General features: G+C 43.5%; 2 protein-coding genes across 4 annotated transcripts in view; both read left to right on the forward strand.

Moving 5' to 3' along the window:
- Positions 1-56: 56 nt before the first annotated feature.
- On the forward strand, positions 57-839 carry LOC119649244 (ninjurin-1). Of its 3 annotated transcripts, none has more exons than XM_038051312.1 (3): positions 57-350; positions 432-565; positions 645-839. In XM_038051312.1, the coding sequence occupies exons 1-3, from the start codon at positions 128-130 to the stop codon at positions 777-779; spliced, it is 492 nt and encodes a 163-aa protein (XP_037907240.1). In that variant the 5' UTR covers positions 57-127; the 3' UTR covers positions 780-839. The 3 variants fall into 3 exon arrangements, with proteins under 3 accessions (XP_037907240.1, XP_037907238.1, XP_037907239.1); XM_038051310.1 differs by having other exon boundaries at positions 59-350; positions 405-565; XM_038051311.1 differs by having other exon boundaries at positions 60-350; positions 405-559.
- A 9,761-nt stretch (positions 840-10,600) lies between these two features.
- Positions 10,601-20,317, forward strand: part of LOC119650462 (long-chain-fatty-acid--CoA ligase 6) — a 149,490-nt gene continuing 139,773 nt past the window's right edge. The window contains exon 1 of the mRNA XM_038053325.1: positions 10,601-11,444. The gene's annotated coding sequence lies outside the window, so the exon portion shown is untranslated. The remainder of the gene's footprint in view (positions 11,445-20,317) is intronic.

The following is a 20,317-nucleotide window of genomic DNA, read 5'->3' on the forward strand; positions in this document are numbered from 1 at the left end:
TGACCACAATCAAAACCGCATACGATAAAATTAATTTCCAGCTGATCCTCAGGCAACATTAACAACATTATGCCCATCCAATGGTTTAGTTTCAAGTTACAAATAGCATAATTACGATGTAAGAAAAATGTCTTCGAGTCAAGGTGTTGTGATTCAGTTGGACCAGGTTGGGAATCGGCCCCATTCTAACCCAGATGAAGAAACTCGCTCCTACAATGAAGAGAAAGACGAGAACAGATCTTTAGCGCGAGGGTCATTCGACAAGGACCATCTGGATGTGAAAATCAAAGGAAGCAAAGACTCTGTGGACGGGAAAAACCCCTATCAATCCAAGAAAAATGTTGCTGAAGGTAAAATCGTGAATTTTCCACTTTTCCTCAAAAAAAGCCAGTGGACTCTTGCAGGAATGATGGACATTGCACTACTTACAGCCAACGCTAATCAGTTGCGGTTTTTAATTACTTACAATATGGACTCGAAGACCTTTTACTTCAGCGTGGCCTTAATCGTGCTATCCTTGATATTACAAGTCTCCGTGGGAATCGCGCTTATTTTCAAAGTATGTGTACGTTCGAGCTGAAAATTGAAGACTTTGATGAAGTGTTATTTAATTCTCTTGAATTTATTATCAACGATCATTTTAGCGCCAGATGAAAAATCGTGGGAGACGAGATAAATTGAATCGAACAAATGATTTTCTTGTGGGTGGTGTATTTATGATAACAGTGATTAATGTTTTCGTTGCGTCATTTACAACAACCGAAACAGCGAAAGCGTGAAAAACAGGGGTAAAGATAGAAGATTCGCACAAGATTCATAAATAAATAAATTGATTTCGTAGCGAAGTTTATTTTGTTTGATTCGGTAAAGACTTTACTGTAGTAAACTGTGTATCTAATGCTTAAAAGTCAGGAGGAAGTAGACCTTTGGAAATATAGAATGTAAGAATGCAAAGTCGCGACCTGCGCTCCCAATGCAAGGGAATGGATGCGAACATGAAGTCTGTGTCTACTGCACTGTGCCTTAGGAGTGCCTGAGCCTTGCGGCCGTACCTCCCCTCCCTTTCGGGATGGCTTGTTTTCTGGCTGGGCCAGATGGTAGATTTCTTGCAAGGATGCGCCCTTACAAGTCCCTCACCGGGGATGCGACTCTAGCTTGTCGACTTGTTTAACACCACAACCACCTCGAGTCCAACACCAATGTTGAGTTTCGCGCTAGGGCGCGAATGAGCCTTACTCAACCCTGAGGTACGCGTTCGATGTAGATTCCTCGACATCCGGTGCGATCATCCGTTCGACAGTCTTTAGGCTATTCTCATAGATTAAGGAACCGCAATTCCGAGCTCTACGTGGGCTCAACAATAGTTGCAGGCAATGTTCATTTCGCATCGCTGACCTCACCAGCAGGCTACGCGAATCTTTTCATACCCTCTCTCTAATCTTAATCCTAACTCATCCAATAAACACTCATTCAAACCCCCTGTGGCCCCGTTAGTCCATTCATTCAACTATCCCACTCTCCCTTTAATTTATAGAATTTCCCTCACTTAATATCCTAGATAAGTTCGTTCACCCACTGACATATTCATTAACTCCCTTCCTGATGCATTCGCAACTTACTTATGTCTAAAACCCTAGAGGCCTTTTTACTTTTAAATACTTCCCTGCAGAAATCATTAAACGTGGGGAAGACCTTCTCCCCCACCAGTTCCTCAGGGGAAACAGGCCATTTCCCAAGCTCCCTTCTACATCTAATTTCCACCCTATTACGCTCATCCTCGTACGTGGAACATTCAAATAGCACGTGTAATGCAGTCTCTTCCTCACCGCAGTTGCAGTCACTGCTTCTGCTAGGTCCAAATTGAGCTAATTTGCTCCTAAAATCCCCGTGTCCCGTAAGGAATTGACTCACATAATGGTTGATATGGAGCCATTTCATCTCTCTTTGCGACATCTGGGAAGAAACATTTCGTAATTTTTCCCTTTTCGCTAATATCCTATTCCCTCTGCCATTTCTTTAAGATGCCATGTCTCAGCCTCCTCTTTTCTTTCTTTCCCTCAGACAACCTCTCGTTGAAGACCTCTCCTTCAACCGAGAACCTAATTCCCCTCCTAAGCTCATAGGCACAGTGTCTCTCAATTGCCGCAAACTTTATCGGTAGCTCACCAGGTACCACACACAGAGCATCTGTTGAGACAGTCCGGTATGCACCTGTAACTGCTATGAGCGCCATTCGTTGGGCAGATCTAATTGGCGCAATATTTGTGTCGCTCGTGAATGGTGCCCACCCTATCGCTCCATACGTTAGGACGTGAACCGACAATCCTCTATATATGATGATCTCGGCCCTATGACCTAATCTCCAATCAGCGTTAGCAAGTCCAACAAGGCTGCTGAATATCCTTTTGGCTTTGCCTGCTGTCTCCATCATATGCTGACGATGGTTTGTGCTAGCACTCAACCATAACCCGAGGTATTTTAACTCTGATACGACTCGTATCGTATTACCCTGGATTTTTAAAGTGGGCCTTCTGGCCAACGTTCCCTTCAACAGGATTGCCTCCGTTTTATTCGCCGAGAAATGGGTGAGAATATTCGAATATCCAAATTCGAATATAGGCATGGGATCGGAATTTAGATCTTGATTAGTTTTTGAAACGAATTCTACTTTCAAGAGTGGCTGAAAAGTACAAAACGGCAAAGGACAAAAGGACTCTAAGGACAGCAAAATGCTGCAGAAACAAAAATGAAAATAAATATTAAATTGATGAGCTTCTCCATTTTCAGTGTATTGATGAGGTTACTTTACAGTCGTGAGCACCGATCTGGGCAGGACAGAATAAGACAGTGTTAGGTTGGTGTTCGAACTGGACCAAAAATGTCTGAAAGAACATTATCACACAATGAAGATCCTGGGGGTTTAACATCAGTACCTGCCATGTAGTCATAATCCCATGGTCCTCTTCAGACGCGGATTGATTTGGAGACCACAATCAGAGCCCCATCATGACTGGCACTGCGGTACTGGTTCATACTGAGCACAGGCTCATCATTCATACCAATGGATACAAGGCCTATCTAACACCTCTGCCGCAAGTGCTGGGTACGGCACCCGAGTTGTAGCGTGCTTGAGCTCACAAGGAGCTCTGCCCGCGATGTAGGCATAACCACAAGCACCATGAAACTCCCACAAGGGGTCTAACCGCAAATAAACGAACAACCCCGGTTCCCATGACACCAAATAACCTCCGGTGTGGCTTCGCGGCAATAGCCACTTCAGATGAGTCTCCTGCAGAATCGAGTCTGATAGTCCTCCTCGAGTACGTGGGGACGGCACTCCCCAAATCACCACATGATGATCCACATTTTGAAGGAAGGCTATGGTCTTTGACTCAAAAAAAAGAGAATAAATTGCGACATTTTCTCCACGATAGATCTCCGCGGAGGTGATAGAGCATAAATTGGAAGAATTCCTGGACGGAAGTTTGCGGTGATAAAGGTTTGGGGAAAGGTATTCCCTAATAATTCAAGATCCGTTTCTGAATTTTTGGGACATCATTTAATTGAATTTCATTTATCTAACCAATACATAAATTATCACAATTCGATCACAGCTCTCTACAAGAATTCTAATACAAAAATACCTCTCTGCCCGACGGACGAGATTTGAGTTCCTTATGAGACAGGTTACAAAAGGTCGTTATTGACATTTTTTTCCCAGTCTCATGTCAGGCCGTCAGTTGTTCTCTGCGGCCATTGAATGCAGCAGTGGAGGTGAATCCATAACGGCGCCCAGGTTCGTGTCTCCGATGTGCCGCCACATCACTCCACTCCTAGTTGAAACCGCGTAGGATCCGCCTGATCACTCCAATGGAGGTCAAATCTGATGCCTCGCGGGCGTTTTTTCGAAGTGCCCCCGTTTTATCGAAGGCCTTCAGCCTCGATAAGGAGAACCACTTGGGTCCGTCTCGGACGTCGAGCTTGAACGAATGCGCGCCTCGTTACAGCACCCTAAAGGAGCCCTCGTATGGTGGTTGCAGCAGCCTCCGTCCACCCTAATGAGGATCTGTCTACTCGTCTCACGAGCCCTGGAGATGCGCGTGTCGGGGCGTCCCTGAGCAGACGCAGCATTCCTGAGTTGTTTTATACCGCTCTGATGTCCAGTACAGGATTGGTGTGAAGACATAGATTCTTCCCGTACACCATCTTAGCGAGGCTGGCCGCAAATACCTTTCGCTGGGCTGTGCAGAGACCGCGACTACGACGAATCGCGCGAGCCATTAAGGCGGCTTTCAGCGTCCGGTGCCAACGTTCCAGCATACTATTGGATTGTAGATGGTATGCAGTAGTCTTACGCCGTTTGAAGCCAAAGAGCTTTCCTGACTCCGCGAAAAAACTAGATTCGAATTGCATTCCCTGGTCCGTGATGATAACGACTGCAACACCAAAGCGCGGAATCCACTTTCATCAGAGGGCCTCAGCACATGATTGTGCTGCAATGTCAGACAGAGGTATTGTTTCTGGCCACCGCATAAACCTGTTGATGATTGTGAGGTAATTCTTGAAGCCGTGTGAATCTCGTAAAGGGCCGATGATGTCGAGAAGGATGGTGTGGCAGCTCCTGGTTGACCTAGGGAATACCCCTACTTCTTTTCGAATGTTTTTGTTGATCTTACACTTCTGGCACGATGTAGACGAAACAAAAATTCAAGTTTCGTAAGACAGCGTGGATGAACCTGAAGTCTGTTGAGGGCTGCACAAGTCCCAGTCCCAGTGACCTCGAAGAGTCCGGTGTGCAGATAGCCGTTTTCGGAATGTTTATTATTCGACTCCAACCATACATTTGGAAGCAAATACATTTCAATTCTTAAAACTAAGATATTATTAACATAGTCGCATACCATTACCGGGAATTTTCTGTTTAATCAACTATATTCCTTTTTATTTTTACATTTTTTTTTTCCTTAATTCCGTAATTTGATGTTAAATAGCAACTTTTTAGGAACTGGTAATCAATATTAATTTTTTATGTAAAAACAAATAGGGAAACCGAAACCTCGGCGCTTCAGGTATGAAAGATTTTGTGTATTTCTTTTATAAGGCCATTTGAGTGTGCGTTTGTCCCATTAGTATGTAGCACGTAATATATGCATATATTATGTGAGAATATCCACTTTTGCGTGATATTGACATTCCACACCTTAAATTTGCAAAGAAGCGACAAATTTGACCTATTATAACTTTGTTAGTAATGGCGCAATTTCCACTAAACTTGTTAGGATCATGCTCTATGTTATAGTCTATATTGCTGCAATTTCGTGATTCTAGGATGAACTTAAGGTAGGTTTTGCGGTCAATTACTAAAAATTATAGAAACTTTATTTGAACAGATATCGGCATGAAGGGTATTTCGGAGCCTAGGCACCATATAGAGTTTTTTTCAGATTTTTAGGTTGAGTAGTTTTTACCCCCTTACTTCCCACCTTTTCAGCAAATGTCAAAACTAAGACCAACTTTACTAATCAAGACCTTTCATTAGATACCCCACATGCCTATATTTGGTGAAAAAAATTATCTCCACCTCCTTAAATTCGACGTAGAACGATGTAACTTACTCTATGCGTGAGCGTTCACAGCTCTCACCTTTCCACCAGACAGGTAGACAAACAGTAAACCGATTTTAATAAGGTCTTGTTTTGCACAAAACCTTAAAAACAAGAGCATGATACAAGTGTAGACACTTTTCCGAGATCCAGGGGGTCGATTTTTGTCAGCCTCTTGAATTTCCGATGAGACAAAATTCTCTTAACCATTATGTTGGGGTGACACTTCAGTGTGGCTAAGTGTTTATTAGCGGAACACTCTATTTCTTCCACTATTGTCCTGGTCTCTAAGAATTTATGGAGATCGGGGTTGCGGAGATACCAGGGAACAGCGCATATATTTTTCAGAATGTTAGGCTGAGATCGCTGAAGCAAATTGTTGTTAGATGATTTGACAGAGCCCCATAGTTGAATCCCATAAGTCCACACAGGGTTGAGCACCATTTTTTTAGATCAACAACTTGCAGTTCAGAGAAAGTTCTGATTTTTTGTCAGGCATCCACAAAAAATGTTGAAGTTAAGTTTAAGTTGTTGATTTTTTGCCTCTATGTGCTGTTTCCAAGGGAGTCTTTTATTAAGGTATATCCCTAAATATTTAACGTGATCCGATTGGGATATGGCGTTGTTGTTGACCTGGTAACTTTTCGATGGAAAGACCCGTAATGTGCCCGCTGATATCATTATTGTAGGCGACTTTTATGGTCATGTGGATAATAAGAGAGACAGTAACAGAAGCCAAATACTTATTTTAAAAATTTGGACAAATGAAAAATCACCTAACGATGGCGCAAGAGCGTAATTTGTCCTATACATAAAAAAGAAGACAAACTTACCTGTGACAACTGAAGAGGCAATTCATTGTTGTGCACGTCTTGCAAGATCCTGACGAAAATCATCCAAGCTAGGTTAGAGCCATATACACACAAATTAATTAGTGAATACCAATGTGGCTTTTGAAAAGGACGACCCGCGATGGACAGAATTTTCACGATCAAACGACTATTGGAAAGTATGATAGGATCAAACAAAAATTACTATATCGTCTCATGCGTGACTTCCGCCTACCAGAAAAACTGGTACGAATGACCGAACTGACGATCCCATGTAAAGGTACTTAGCGAGCTAACCCAACGCTTCGAAATGAACTGCGGATTAAAGCAAGGAGATTGGACTTGCCCCATGCTTTTTAACCTAGCTCTTGAATATGTTATGTGAAAACTGGAGTTAGGTACCCCGGGAACATTGCTCTACAAATCTTCACAAATAGTGGGATTCACTGACGACATAAACATCATGGCACGTTCAATTCCAGACACCAAGGAAGTATTCCTACAACTAAATGAAGCAGCGCAAGAAGTCGGAGTAAGAATTAATCAAAAGAAAACAAAATTCATGACCCAATCAAGAAGCAGCCACCAATACGACAAAACCTGACAATGGGCGACTTTAATTTTGAAAACGTGGACAACTTTGTATATCTAGGAGTAGATACAGCCAAGAATAGTAACGAAAAGAACGAAATTCAACGATGAATAATGATGGTCAACAAATCATACTACTCAGACCTACGGATCATGAAAAGTAAAAGGGTGTACAGGAAAAATAAGCTCCGATTTTACAAGGCTATAGGCTATAATACGACCTTTGTTACTGTACGGTTGGGAAGCGTGGACTCTAACGCAGGCGTTAGAGAAGTCCATCGATACATTCGAAAGTAAAGTTTTACGTCGAATACTTGGGCCGGTAAAAGAACTGACTGGCGAATTAGATACCATCATGAGTTGTACCAGCTCTATGACGACCCAGCAGCATCGATGGTGGTAAAAATACGAAAAACTCAGTGGATCAGTCACGTTGAATGGATGACGACAAGCAAATACCTATTAGGGTATTCAAAGGCATACTCGAAGGACGCCACCCAGTGGCCCTGAGAGTCAAGGATAAATTTGGCCTATCATGCAATTGAAGAGGAAGAACAGGTGCCACGGCAGAAAGGGATTTGCAGCGCGCAATGAGGATGGCGAGCGTATAGTCAATTCTGTGGACACCCACTACCTTGTACTTATGAATACATGGTTCATCAAACGATTGTCTCATCTTCATACAATTTAGAGTGGGACTAGAAAAACGCGAATCGACTATATTCTCATAGGACGCCGATATTTTATCACCGTTACTGACTGGAAAACCGTTCGCTATGAGACCATCGCATTTCAACATCGGCCATTGATTGCCGTCTTGCGAAAAAAGCCACCGATAAAACGGCATTAAATGGTGGCGATTTCATGAGAAGAAAGAAGAAATGATCTCACTTACGCGATTAACAACCATTACGAATGTGGAAGAATCGCGGAACCAAATTAAAGACACGATCCACAAAGCGGCCTCTGCAATCCTCGGGGCCACCAAACCAGGTAAGCGGTTCATAAACCGAGATACTTGGCTTTGAAATGACTATGTTCAAATGAAGTTCCCTGAAAAGAAAAGCCTCTACTACAAGTTTCTCGACGATAAAACGTTGGCCAATTAGCAATACCAACCGGGAAGCAAAGAAAGCGATCGCTGTCACCCAAGCAGCTCATTATAAAGATCTTACGATAAACTGGACACTCGGAATGGCGAGAGTGATCTCTATCGACTTGTCAAAAGACGCACTCAGGATATCGAACATTTTTATTGCGCCCTAACGGATAGATGGCGAGAATATTTCGAGCACCCTCCTCTTTCACAAGCATTGCCAACATTTGGAAGAATTCTACCTGTCAGCGCTACTGGTGCTCAGAGGTGGCGATAAGAAAGACGGGGCGGCAGTCCTGTCGGCCGAACCAAAACCAAGTGACAGAGAGCCTCCATAGTGGTGACGCTGTATCACCTTGGTTTGCCGGGTGTGATGCAGTAAGCGAATGATCTAAAGGCCTAATTAGGGCGATCAGACCCGAGTCTGCACGGCGACTCATCTGAAGTGGAAATGGATCACGAAGCCTTACCAGGGGTATACTGGTACCATGAGAACCGGGATAGCCCTTGAATTCACATACTTCAGGAGAATTCCTGTTGTATGTGCGTTCAGCTCGGTTGTTGCGGTTGGCCCCTTAGTGGGAGCTTCATGAAGGTTGTTTGTTACGTTCAAGCGAACAGAGACCTTCGGGCCTCGACGTGGTGTTGCGTGTCAACTTGGGAGCCGTACCCTTAGTTTGGTAGACATTAAGGTAGGTTTTGCATCGACCAGTATGAATGCTGACCTATGCACTCGGTATAGACTGGTACCTTTGTAGCTCATCGCAGCGGGGCTCTGATTGTGGTCACAAAATCAATCCATGTCTGAAGAAGATTGTGGGATTAAGTCCTCGAGACAGGTACTCACGTCAACCTATAGAGACGTAACGCCACTGAATTCGAAGAAGCAATAAAACGAAAGACCTGGCGACATCGCACCCCAGCTTTGGGAACCGATAAGATGGGTCCCAACACTGTGGCCCAGTGAATTCTTCAATCGGATTATTATATTAGAAAATAGAACACAGATCCAATATGGAAAAAGGTAAGTAATCCAGCATTTCCCGTACTATGATATAAAGATTTTTGAACGCATTCTTGAATACCATTTTCGCGAAATCGTTCAAATATCCGTAAATCAAGCTGGATTTGTCAATGGATCTACTGACGCAATGCACGCTGCGTGGTTACTGAGGGAGAAGCACCGTGAGAAGCAATGTCCTCTTCACATTGCAGTTCTGGATCTAAGGTAAGCGTTTGACCGTATGCCACACGAATCCAAATAGTATGCTCTACGACCAGTGCCTGAAGAACTCGTGCGCTGGGTTCTGGGACCTCTACCCCGATCCGAAAAGTAAAGTTGTCGGATGTGTCAAAACTGCAGCGTGTCTCTGTTGGTGTTAATCAAGGGAGCGCAACCACTCCTCTGTGTTCTTGTCATGGACACGTTATACGGAACATCCGACGTCCGTCTGAACATGAAATCGATGATAAGCGACCAAAAGGTTGGCCGAAACAACGGTGTCATGATACGCTGATTGGGGATTTAAAAGCCTCGCGATTGCATCCAGAGCAGGCCTTCGATAGAAAAAAAGACGTAACTGATCACGACGAGTCGACCCCGCTTGTGAATGGGACAAAGGCTAAAGAAAAATAGGAAGGTGATCTATTCCTCTACTCTGTATCTACATTTTAGGAGCACGATTTAGAAAAGTGTAGAAGAGAAAAAGCTTTTCGTGGCTGCATTCCACATTCAACATTCGTCAAACACCCTTCGGTCCACATTCAAGGCCGCAGGAAGAAAATCCGAGCTCAGGGTGAAAATTATGCTCTTCCCCAGCCTGAATTAGGACATCCCGGTCCTTCCGTAAAAAATCAGCCTAGTGGGAATCAATCCGTCTCCTCCTTGGAAAATCCCATAATAAGCATAAACATTGACGAATATTGTAAAACAACCCGAAGGAGAGCGTTGACTCTCGAGAGTGAAAGAATCAGGTCAACTTTTAAAAATCCTGAATAGTACAATAGACTCCCTAATGACGCTATCAGACTTGACATAGACAACACCAATCAAAAGTGACAGGGCTACTGCAGAGTGTGATTTTAAATAAGCGCACATGAAAAAGTCATAAAAAGCTGTCTGCATGGACTTTGTATCTCGCCCAGCATCTTGATCTGAAAATCATGGTGCATAGGTCATATGGGAAAGATGCTCACAGTATCCATCGCTGGGATATCAAAGCTTTGCTGGACGAAGAGAGCCTCCGCACTATATAAGAGCGGAGTTAGCATAAATACTTCCATCGAACAGCCTAAAGTTTATCTAAACTGGAATACTCCAGTCGATATATTACGCACTTTGGAAAAAAAAGGGGAATTTAGATTTCCTTGGAACCGCGCAAACTCATTGTTTTAACGTCTGGTCAAGGAAAGCACGATATGAGCAGATGGAACATGTGGTTAGAGTGTAACGTGGTGGTTTCAATTGGGACTTTATGCACGGGGAACAGTTTATCGTGCCTCACATTTGACTACGAAAAACCCCCGCGAGAACCTGTATCTTGTATCTAAATTCTGTGACGACAGTCGGTAGAAGATTTACACAGTCTGCACTATGACACTGAACATGGAATAAGCTCAGTTCGTACATACGAGTAGTCTGAACCTTATATCGTTCGTGTTGTTTGCCGGTTTCCATTGGTACATCGTGCTATGTTCAGTATTCGCTTAGGGAGGTCAATCATGTGCCAACGAGTGGAATTCATTGACAATCTATAGTTTGGCTTCCATTGAATCTCGTATCGGACGTTATATGAAAATCAATGTTGGAAACTAAGCTCGGACTGGTATCTTTGAACAGTCAGTGCTGAAGGCTGTGTGATAATGCACAGCCGTGATTCGCTGTTTATCACACCCAACGCCGATTTTATGTAATTAGATTTGAATTGAGATATTAAAGGATATCAGACGGTCCTTCGAATATATTTGAGTGATTTGACTTCTCGGGAAAAGTGCTTAATAGTGAAATATTACGATCTTAAGTTCAACAGTGAGATAGTTCTAAAAAACCGAAAAGGTGATTTTCAAGTTGAAGTCCTTCCCCGTTGTCTTGTTTAAAAGAATAAAGATATAACGCAGTATCTTTTCAAAAGGATAAAAGTAAAGAAGATATATTATCAGCCGGATCATTGGGGAATTTTCGCGAGTGTGTGTCCTTCAGTGTCTTGTTTGTCAAATACTTTCAATCCACTGACTAAGGTCTGACGTCAAGGCCAATTTACATAAGTTCCCTTAATTGATTCAAACCATTGAACAGTACAATCAACAATTCGTCCGGATTTCACAGTGAGTCTAATTTGCAATACATTGTCGTATCTTTTTCTGCAAAAATTTACTCAATTTTTTGCGGCACGTTTTACATAACATAGTCACCTGTACCTAGGCCACATACATAGGCCCTCCGGTGCTAAATTGTTGTTCTTTCGCAAGAACGTCTGCATAACCTCAATAATAAACGTTACCCTGCAGGAAATTCGACGGGGGAATGTCGATTCTATTTAGTACCACGTATCGTATGATGTCTGCTTCCAATGCGTTTGCTCACTAAAAATCAATGAACTACCCCAGCCCGATAAGAACAGGGTGACGCAAGAATGGGCTGTTCAACCCACGTGAAAGGGAAACTAACAAATAAAAGATACAAGTACGTGGCCCTAAATTGACAAACACGCTATCTTTATAGTTACCTATCGGATAATTTAGTATGGGCTCCATCAGTCACTTGCAAGGGATGATGTTGCATTTTATTAATTATGGCGATTTTATCTGACTATCAACATCTAATCCGCTTGAGAATCGTTTTATAAGAGTTTTTTTCCGCAATTTATAGCATTAAGTGTTAGCTGGGACTTTGCTATTAAAGTTGTTTACTATAGTTCTGATGACTCCAAGCTTAGCGTATTGAAGTTATTGATTAAGGGGAAAATTTGAAACGGCTGCAATTGAGGTCCGCTATCCGCTAAACTGGGTATTAATTTGCCAATGGCATCTTAGTGCCGCAGTCCCCAAATTGTATGCGAATTATTCTAACTCAGAAATATAAGTGTCTTTCATTTAAGAAATGCAGATCTTTGGTAGGTGAATTTTGTAGATACTTAAAGCTAAAAAAACAGAAAACATTCACAAACGCTATATGATCTGTGATTGAACGATGCGAAAATATAACCCCAGAGCAACCCGCAATGACACAAACTAACGATGAGGACATAAGCGGTGAACACGGCATACGGTTTCGATCAACGCAGAGGCATTTCCCCAGACGCTACCTCAACTCCAATCTGGGAGAAGCCTCACCTCCAATCCGGAAGAGCTTTCACCGAAGCGCTTCACAGGTACTACGGTCCCGTCTTCCCAGGAGAGACAGCGCCTTATGAGCTGCCTCTCCCCTGGACGAAAGCGTAAGGCATCTTTGTCTCGTTTTAACGTTTTTTTTTTTTTGTAAAACAAAACCTTATTCAAATCGGTTTACTGTTTCTTTGTCCGTCCGTCTGTTTGTCTGTCATTTTTTTATGGATAGAAATGGAAATCTTACAGAGACACTGCCGCGCCAGGTTGCAGCACGCTGTGGATTTCTCACCCACAAAAACCACCCTCACTTCCTTCTTCTTCCTTAGCCGCGGAACCGCCGCAAAGCATTACTTCGCAGGGTTGACTGCGCTTTAAGCGACCAAGTCTTCTGTTTTTCACATTCTCCTTGCACGCCCCGCTTTTCCAAGTAACCCCTGTATACTTTTGGTTGCGGAGTCCACCGTACACTAGCTTCCCTCCGACTTCAGGATTTCCCCGACGATGTTCTGCGGGTTCAGCTTGATTTTCAGGGCGTCTTCCAGGTCCCTCCTCTCTGGGTAACATCGTGGACAGTAGAATATGACGTGCTGCGAGTCCTCAGGTGTGCAACCACATTCAGGACAAAAGGGAGAATCATCCAACCTGAATTGGTGCAGATAATTCCTGTAACCACCATGACCTGACAGAAATTGCATCAGTTAATCTCGCCGTGTCGTCGCTGGATCCACTCCCAATAACGCGAATCAAAGTACAGGTCCAGTAACCCTTCTGCAAGTCATCCCACCATTGCTGCCACTTTTCCAGCGACTCTCGCCTTGTCGCCTTTCGGTATTCTGCATCCTTTTCAGGTGGATTCATTTTCCTTGCCTCGTACAGGCAGCGTGTCTCACTTGTCAGAATGTCTACCGGGATCATTTCCGCAACACCCTTAGCGCCACTAAGCGGGAAGTTACATTTACCCTCCTCCGATTACTCTCACACGCTAGTGTTTCCTCTCAAACTGTTGCCGCGTATAATAGTGTCGAGCGAACCACTCCGGCCACAAGTAATTTGCGACTGTATCTTGGGCCTCCAATCGTCCGTGCTGATGATACGCTGGTATTTGCCGCTTTCACACACGTGTCCCTTAAAATTGATTTTAGCGTCAATCATCACGCCCAGGTATTTGATAACCAGTTTCGAAGTGATGATGTGATCACCAACACGAATATTAACCGTATCTCTCTTCCTACAGTTGGTAATCAAGACCGCCCTCGTCTGTTTTTGCGCAAGATCAAGCTGAGCCATCTCCAGCCACGTTTTTATCACGCTAATGGTTTCGTTAGTGCACACTTCAACGTTTTCAAGTTGTTTCGCGACGATAACCACAGCTAGATCATCTAATAAACCGATTATCTTGGCCCCCTTTGACACGGGAAAGACAAGGACCCCATTGTACATCACGTTCCACTGGAGAGGACCCAACACCGAGCCCTATGGTACTCCCGCAGTGCCGTTGTACTGCTTGGATCCCTCATCCGTATCATACTAAAGTGTCCTCTCCGAGAGGCAACTTTCGAGGAGCCTAGTCAAATAACTGGGGATACTCGTTTTAGCCAGTGAACTTTCCAGCCGTCCCAGCTGGCGGAATCGAACGCATTTTTGACGTCCAACGTCACCACCGCACAGCATTTCTTAGACGACATCGCGTCTCGAGCCAACTTAAAAAAAACGTCTACGGTGTCGATCGTTGAGTGGGATTGTCGAAATCCAAATTGTGGCTCCGGTAGTCCCTCCTGTATATTTTTTTATCAAATATAGTCATGTGAGGTATCAAATGAAAGGTCTCAGTTAGTACCGAAACTGGCTGTTCGGGACCAATACCTAAGGAAGCTTCTTAACAACGGGCAAATCAGAATTGGTTGGGTAATCTGTAGGATACGAATCTGGGCCGCCCCAATCAAATGTTACAGATGTTTGGATTATAGGCAAAGTCTGAAACCTGCTAGGAATCTGCTACATAGCCAATATGCCGCAGATGCGCACAGGCGGATCATAAAGCGAACACCTTCAATAAAACGGACAACTGCGGTTTATGCAGAGATCGTGGCGCGTTTGATGAGAGCGTTACGCACACTAGGTTATCGGGGCGGTCAACATGATCCGTATTCTACAGATAAATGTGCACCGGAATGGAACCGCTCGCGAATTGCTACCGCAGTTTGCTGCGAAGACAGTGAACAGTACCAAAAACAAGAACCCAGCTTCATGGCACCCCGACATATCACGTGCCACTGCTGAGTTTGGGACTGCACTCACCTTAGGGCTCTTGCAAAAAGCAGAGGGGAACCCAACCCAATACCTGCGACTTCTCGGCAAGCGACCATCAATACATTGCCTTCGAAGTGGTTAATACAAACTCTCGATGTGAGCCCGGCGCTCTTTTCGTGCGTGGAACGTCATGAAGGTGAACACTAGAAGGTTTGTCAAAACTCTTGAAGTAGATGAGCCTCGTTGAAGGGCACTCCTGCGGGTGATCGCGCTGTAGCTGACACTGTCGTAAATGCAATTATGAAACTGCTGAGTTTCCATGCCCGAGACGTGGCAAGCTTTCCATATATTGGTAGTCGGGGGAAATTGCAGAGCTCAGGAAGGGCTGTCGCAAACTTCGCCGCTTGACACAATGGCTAAACGACCGGGAGGGGGCATGTACCATAATGGCTGAGTATAGATCATCCAAAAGGAAGCTTCGCACGGAAATAAATAGAAGCAAAGCTCGCTGCTGGCAGGACCCGGTCGCCGAGATGAATAGGGACCCATGGGGGCTCGGTTGTAAATTGATAACCCAAAAATTGGTGACTCTGGGGAAAATCTATTCACTAAAGACCGAGAAGATGGACGGTATTATGCGCGCACTATTACCTGAGCAACCCGTACGGGATGATGACTGCCCACTTTTCTCCATAAAAAAGTTGGAAGAGGCAATTCTCTCTAAAAAAACAAAAAGATGCCGGGACCCGATGGTATACCAGCAGAGGTGTACAAGCTGGTGCTCCAACACCAACCAGACGTGGTGCTCGGCGCATTCAATGCTTGTTTCAATGAGAACATTTTCCCTTCTTGTTGGAAGGTGGTGCGGCTTGCGCTGGTCAGTATAGACAAAGCCGACCCTGAATTGTCGTCCACTTTATATGCTTTACACTGCCGGGAAAACGCTCGAAAAGCTCATCAGAAGTAGACATGTTAAAGTAATATGTGTTGCCGGAAGCTTATCCCACCGGTAGATTGACTTTAGAATAGGGAGATCCACAGTTGATGCTGTCATGTAAGTCATGGATGCCGTTCATCGATAGATCATAACGCTTGGCGTCAGAAATGCCTTCAATTCCATAAGAAGGAAAGACAATCTAGGCACAGTAGACAATACTTTCCACATGCCGAGCTATCTCTTACGGATATTGAAGGATTATCTGAGGAACCGCTCTCTTCTTTATGGGACAGAAGAGGGTCAGAGGATGGAGGTTCTGTCGAGGGTAGCGTAGAAATCCACATTAGGGTTGGACCTTTGGAACGCTTCCTATGATAGTCTGCGTAAACTCGGCATGGTAGAAGAGTTGGGCCTGGTCGATTATACAGATGATGTCGCGGCGCTTGTTACATCTGCGACGGGTAAACGGATGGATGACTGCTCATGGTTTTAACCATGCACTGGAAAAGCCGAAATAGTCATCTTGAGAGAATTCCGTCGTGTGCCCCATGTCGATCGGCGGGTCGATAATCCAGTCAAAACCAATGGTTAAGTACCTTGGACTAACTCTTGACTTAAAGATTATATTTTTCGAACAAACCAAAGCAGTAACGGACAAAGCTGCAGCTGGAGTTTCGGCGTTAAGTCGCGCTCTACGTCTAGCAGGCGACGTTTTCTGATGAGTTCAACTTAGTCTCTCCTGCTCTAAGACGCAGAGGTAGGGGCTGATCCTCTAGGCAAAAGGGTATATCGTAAGTGTCTCGCGCAAGTACAGAGACGTGGAGTTTTGAGGGTGCTCTGTGTACTGCACTCTCTGTGAACCGGCCGTGATGGTGATCGCGGGAGTGATTCGCGTTGCCCTTCTTGCTAAGGGGCGTAAAGCCATATGCAAGCTCGTGAAGAACAGCAACGTTCGCTAGATAAGTAGCACCTCTCTTGGCAAATTGAGACTCATTGGCAACGTGATGAGACTAACTTACCCAGGCCCTAAATGGGCATGGAGATTTTCAGTCTTACCTGCACAAGATTGGAAAGGCCCGATCTCCTAATTGCGTGTTTTGCAATGGGTTGTAGACGACGCCCATCATCGTCAGTAGGTATATTTGAATACAGGGAATTTCTCTGAAGACAAGATTGTTGAGATCCTAAAGAACACTGATAGGTGGAGCCGTATTGTGCATTAGGTTCGGGTTCTTCTCGTTGCAAAGAAAGTAGAACTCGACCGGTGGAGGGCCGGATAACAAGAGTTTCTTGAACTAGTAATTCCCTTCCGCCTTTCCCTTTCCGTTGGTGAAAAGAATTCCCTGATTTGAAAACTCTACAGGGCGGGAAAGCGGGGGGCTAGTCCAAAATAGGTTAGCAAACGGTTCCAGGCTAGCTCTCTAACGAAGGGAGGTGTTTAGTTGGTAGTCCGACGGCGTACCGTTACAGAGTCTAACAGTCTATGCGTAAATGCATTCACCTATCCTGTCCCATTAAAAAAACTCTACGTTAGGGAGCACTTGGATTAAAGAGGTCCTCCTTTCATTGACAAATTTTACTAGAATATTCCTTGACAGTTTAAAAAAGGCCGATCTTGATTGACATAATTTAAACTGGCATTTGGATCTATTACTATTAAATCATGCTAAACGATGGATTTTAGGTAGAAGCCTAATCTACCGCGTATAATACAACACAATCCTAAGGTTGACGACGAATGGGTCATCTCAAAAGCGCATTCCGCAGAAAAATGGAGAAAGAGTGTAAGTTTCTCGGGCAGTCTTGAAGGGCTACGTCCCATTTGGCGGTAAATAGTAACTATATTTCCCTTCCGGAGCAATTTACGCAGAAACAAATATAAGAACTATGTACTGCTGAATTTTCAAAATTTCTCGTAATTCACAAATGTTAGATTGATCGATTTTCAAAAGTTTGCAACCATGCACACCGTATTATATCACCCTGTCTTCTTACACTTTCTCTTACATTGCTCTTATACAATCAAATTTACCCCTGCGTACTGCGAAAATCGCCGGTAAAGGTCCTTCCCGTTCTTTCAATATCTAACAACCATTAAACTCCGTTTAACTTCCTGTTTTATGTTTAATTGTCCAAAGTACAAATAAATTAGTCCAGCCGGTGGCATGTCCAGCTGTATTTTATTATAGGCGCTTTCCATATTTTTCATATTTTCCACGTCAAACAGTTTTATATATGAGGCGACATGAATTCCAAGAAAAATCGATACACCCCATCCATACATATTTACGCTTACGTTTCCCCTAATATTATCGCCTAATTATTTATAAGTCTGGCAAAATGGGACCTACTTTATTTTGGTTTTGTAATTAGATAACATGGTACCTGCTGCCGGCATTTCGCACGCTAGGAGCTTTCCATTTTGGCTATGTGGGCACGGTGGAATGCACATGTTCTCGGTAAATCGATTGTTTGTATTTCCAACCAGAAGGGTGAAAGAAGCCAGACGAAAACTCCATTCACCCCCGGTTTTCTTTAAATATTGTACTCATTTATAAAGGTGGCACGAGTGGCACTAAAAATATATGCATGTACGTAGTATTAGCAGACACAACTATACGTACAAATAATAAACAAATTTATAGTTGTTTAACTAATTTGGGGCGGGATTTATTGGTTTAAAATTATAAAACTTTCGCAGTGCGGAAACTAAGGAAGAAAAGCAGTTCACGAAAACCTGAGACTTAATATAAATAATTTAATTTCAAGAACGTCGGAAGCGTACTTAGTTCGCAGGAAACTACATGAATTTTTAATTGTAATTGAATGAAATGTATCCTTGTATCTTATTTCCGCCTCTAATGACACTAAAAATATGAGTTTTGTTTATTCTGTCAACAAAAAAGAGAATTACTTTACCAAATATAAATTCGGCTATAAATTCAGCCCCCAACCTAATACCCAGCGCTGACAGGGTATTAATCGACATTATTCCAAGGATATACAATGAAGCCGGTGAAATCTAATCTTAATACCCGGCTTGTGACAAAAATAACTTAAAGGATCTATTTTGAAATTTAATAAAATGGGTCAACTGATTAATTAAATAAGGAGCACCTCCAACAATACGATTTCAACTCAGCAACAATTAAATGCTTCTTTAAAAGACGATAAAATCCATATCCGCCATTGATTGGTTAAATTGATAAGGAATTTGGAAGGGGTTTGACATTTCCTGTTCTGTATTAGAATAGATCCCTTGCAATAAACGTTGATAATGCTTGAACAAATAAGGAGAAAGGGTGAAAGGGAATATAGGGTTGAAAAAGTAAAAAAAGTAAGTAGTAAGTATTTTTACGCTTACTGAATTACCACATGGTCAGTATTTCGGGAACTATTTGTTCTCTCCTTCAGTGCGAAGTCAAGTGAAGTCGAAAGATCCTGCAACAAAAATGAATTTTAAAATAATTTTAATTAATATGTGCCCAGATTTCTCAAGTGGTTAGAGCGCTGGGCTGTCGTAGCGAAAGGTCGCGGTTCAAATCTCACTGGTGGCAGCATACTTCAAGGCCCTGATCGCCTGAATTTGATTGTTGTGCCAACGATGATTATTATTATTTATTAATACTCCTTTCTTCCTGGTTAAGAGTGTCTAAAAGTTTTAATTGGTCAGACACTCGAATTCAGTGTTAACATTTCGAAGATTCACTTCTTCCCCAATCATGTTGATTCAACATTACTTAAGATTACACCCGGCAGCATTTCCTGAAGAAGACAAATCTAACTTCCTTGACCTTACGGGCAACCGGGCGATCCTTTCCTCTCTGGGGCCTAACCTAATATCCCCCAGATTTGATTCCCTTTATATGGAGCTTTCCCAGTTTCCAAGTAATGAAACTAAGCTTTTGCGTCTAGTTGCTTTCCTCCGTAGCTCTTTCGTAGCTTTTCCCTTACCTACGGCTTTCGTACCCCCACCGTATAGCCGTGTATCCTCTTATTTCTTAAAACCCATTACGCCACCCCGTACACGTAAACATAGGCAATGACGCCACAGCGCTTTAGGAAGTCCCTACCTAATATTGTGTTATACAAGAGCGACCCTTAAGCCACCTTAAAATCACGTTTGCTTTCCCAATTAATTCATCATCATCAGCGGTGGAAAAGCCGATATCCGGTCTAGGCCTGCCTTAATAAGGAACTCTAGACTTACCGGTTTTACGCCGAGGTCCACCAATTCGATATCCCTAAAAGTTGTCTGGCGTGCTGACCTACGCCATCGTTCCATCTCAAGTAGGGTCTGCCTTGTCTTCTTTGTCTACTATAGATATTGCCCTTATAGACTTTTCGGGTTGGATCATCTTCATTCAAACGGATTAAGTGATCCGCCCACCACAACCTATTGAGCCGTATTTTATCCACAACCTGACGATCATGGTATCGCTCATAGATTTCGTCCTTATGTAGGCTACTCACTATTCCTAATTTGCCCTGTTATATGTATTTAAAATTAATTCGTTTTCCAACACAGGTAGGTAGGTAGGTATCAATGGCCGCTCCGAGGAGCCCAATTAGCGCTTTGGTGCGCCGTTTTGATGCCACAAACTCCTAAGACCGTGACTGTTGTTATGGGAGCAGGGAAGCAGAGTCCAGCCGGCTCGAATCTTCAGAGCCGGCCCGTAGCATT

This window comes from Hermetia illucens, chromosome 2 (genome assembly GCF_905115235.1).
Source record: "Hermetia illucens chromosome 2, iHerIll2.2.curated.20191125, whole genome shotgun sequence".
In the NCBI taxonomy this organism is placed as follows: Eukaryota; Metazoa; Arthropoda; class Insecta; order Diptera; family Stratiomyidae; genus Hermetia; species Hermetia illucens.

Coding starts and splice junctions, on each gene's coding strand:
- LOC119649244 (XM_038051310.1), top strand. CDS start 128: ATGTCTTCGAGTCAAGGTGTTGTGATTCAGTTGGACCAGGTTGGGAAT. Junction 351..404: donor CAAGAAAAATGTTGCTGAAG/GTAAAATCGTGA, acceptor GGACTCTTGCAG/GAATGATGGACATTGCACTA. Junction 566..644: donor CGCTTATTTTCAAAGTATGT/GTACGTTCGAGC, acceptor CGATCATTTTAG/CGCCAGATGAAAAATCGTGG.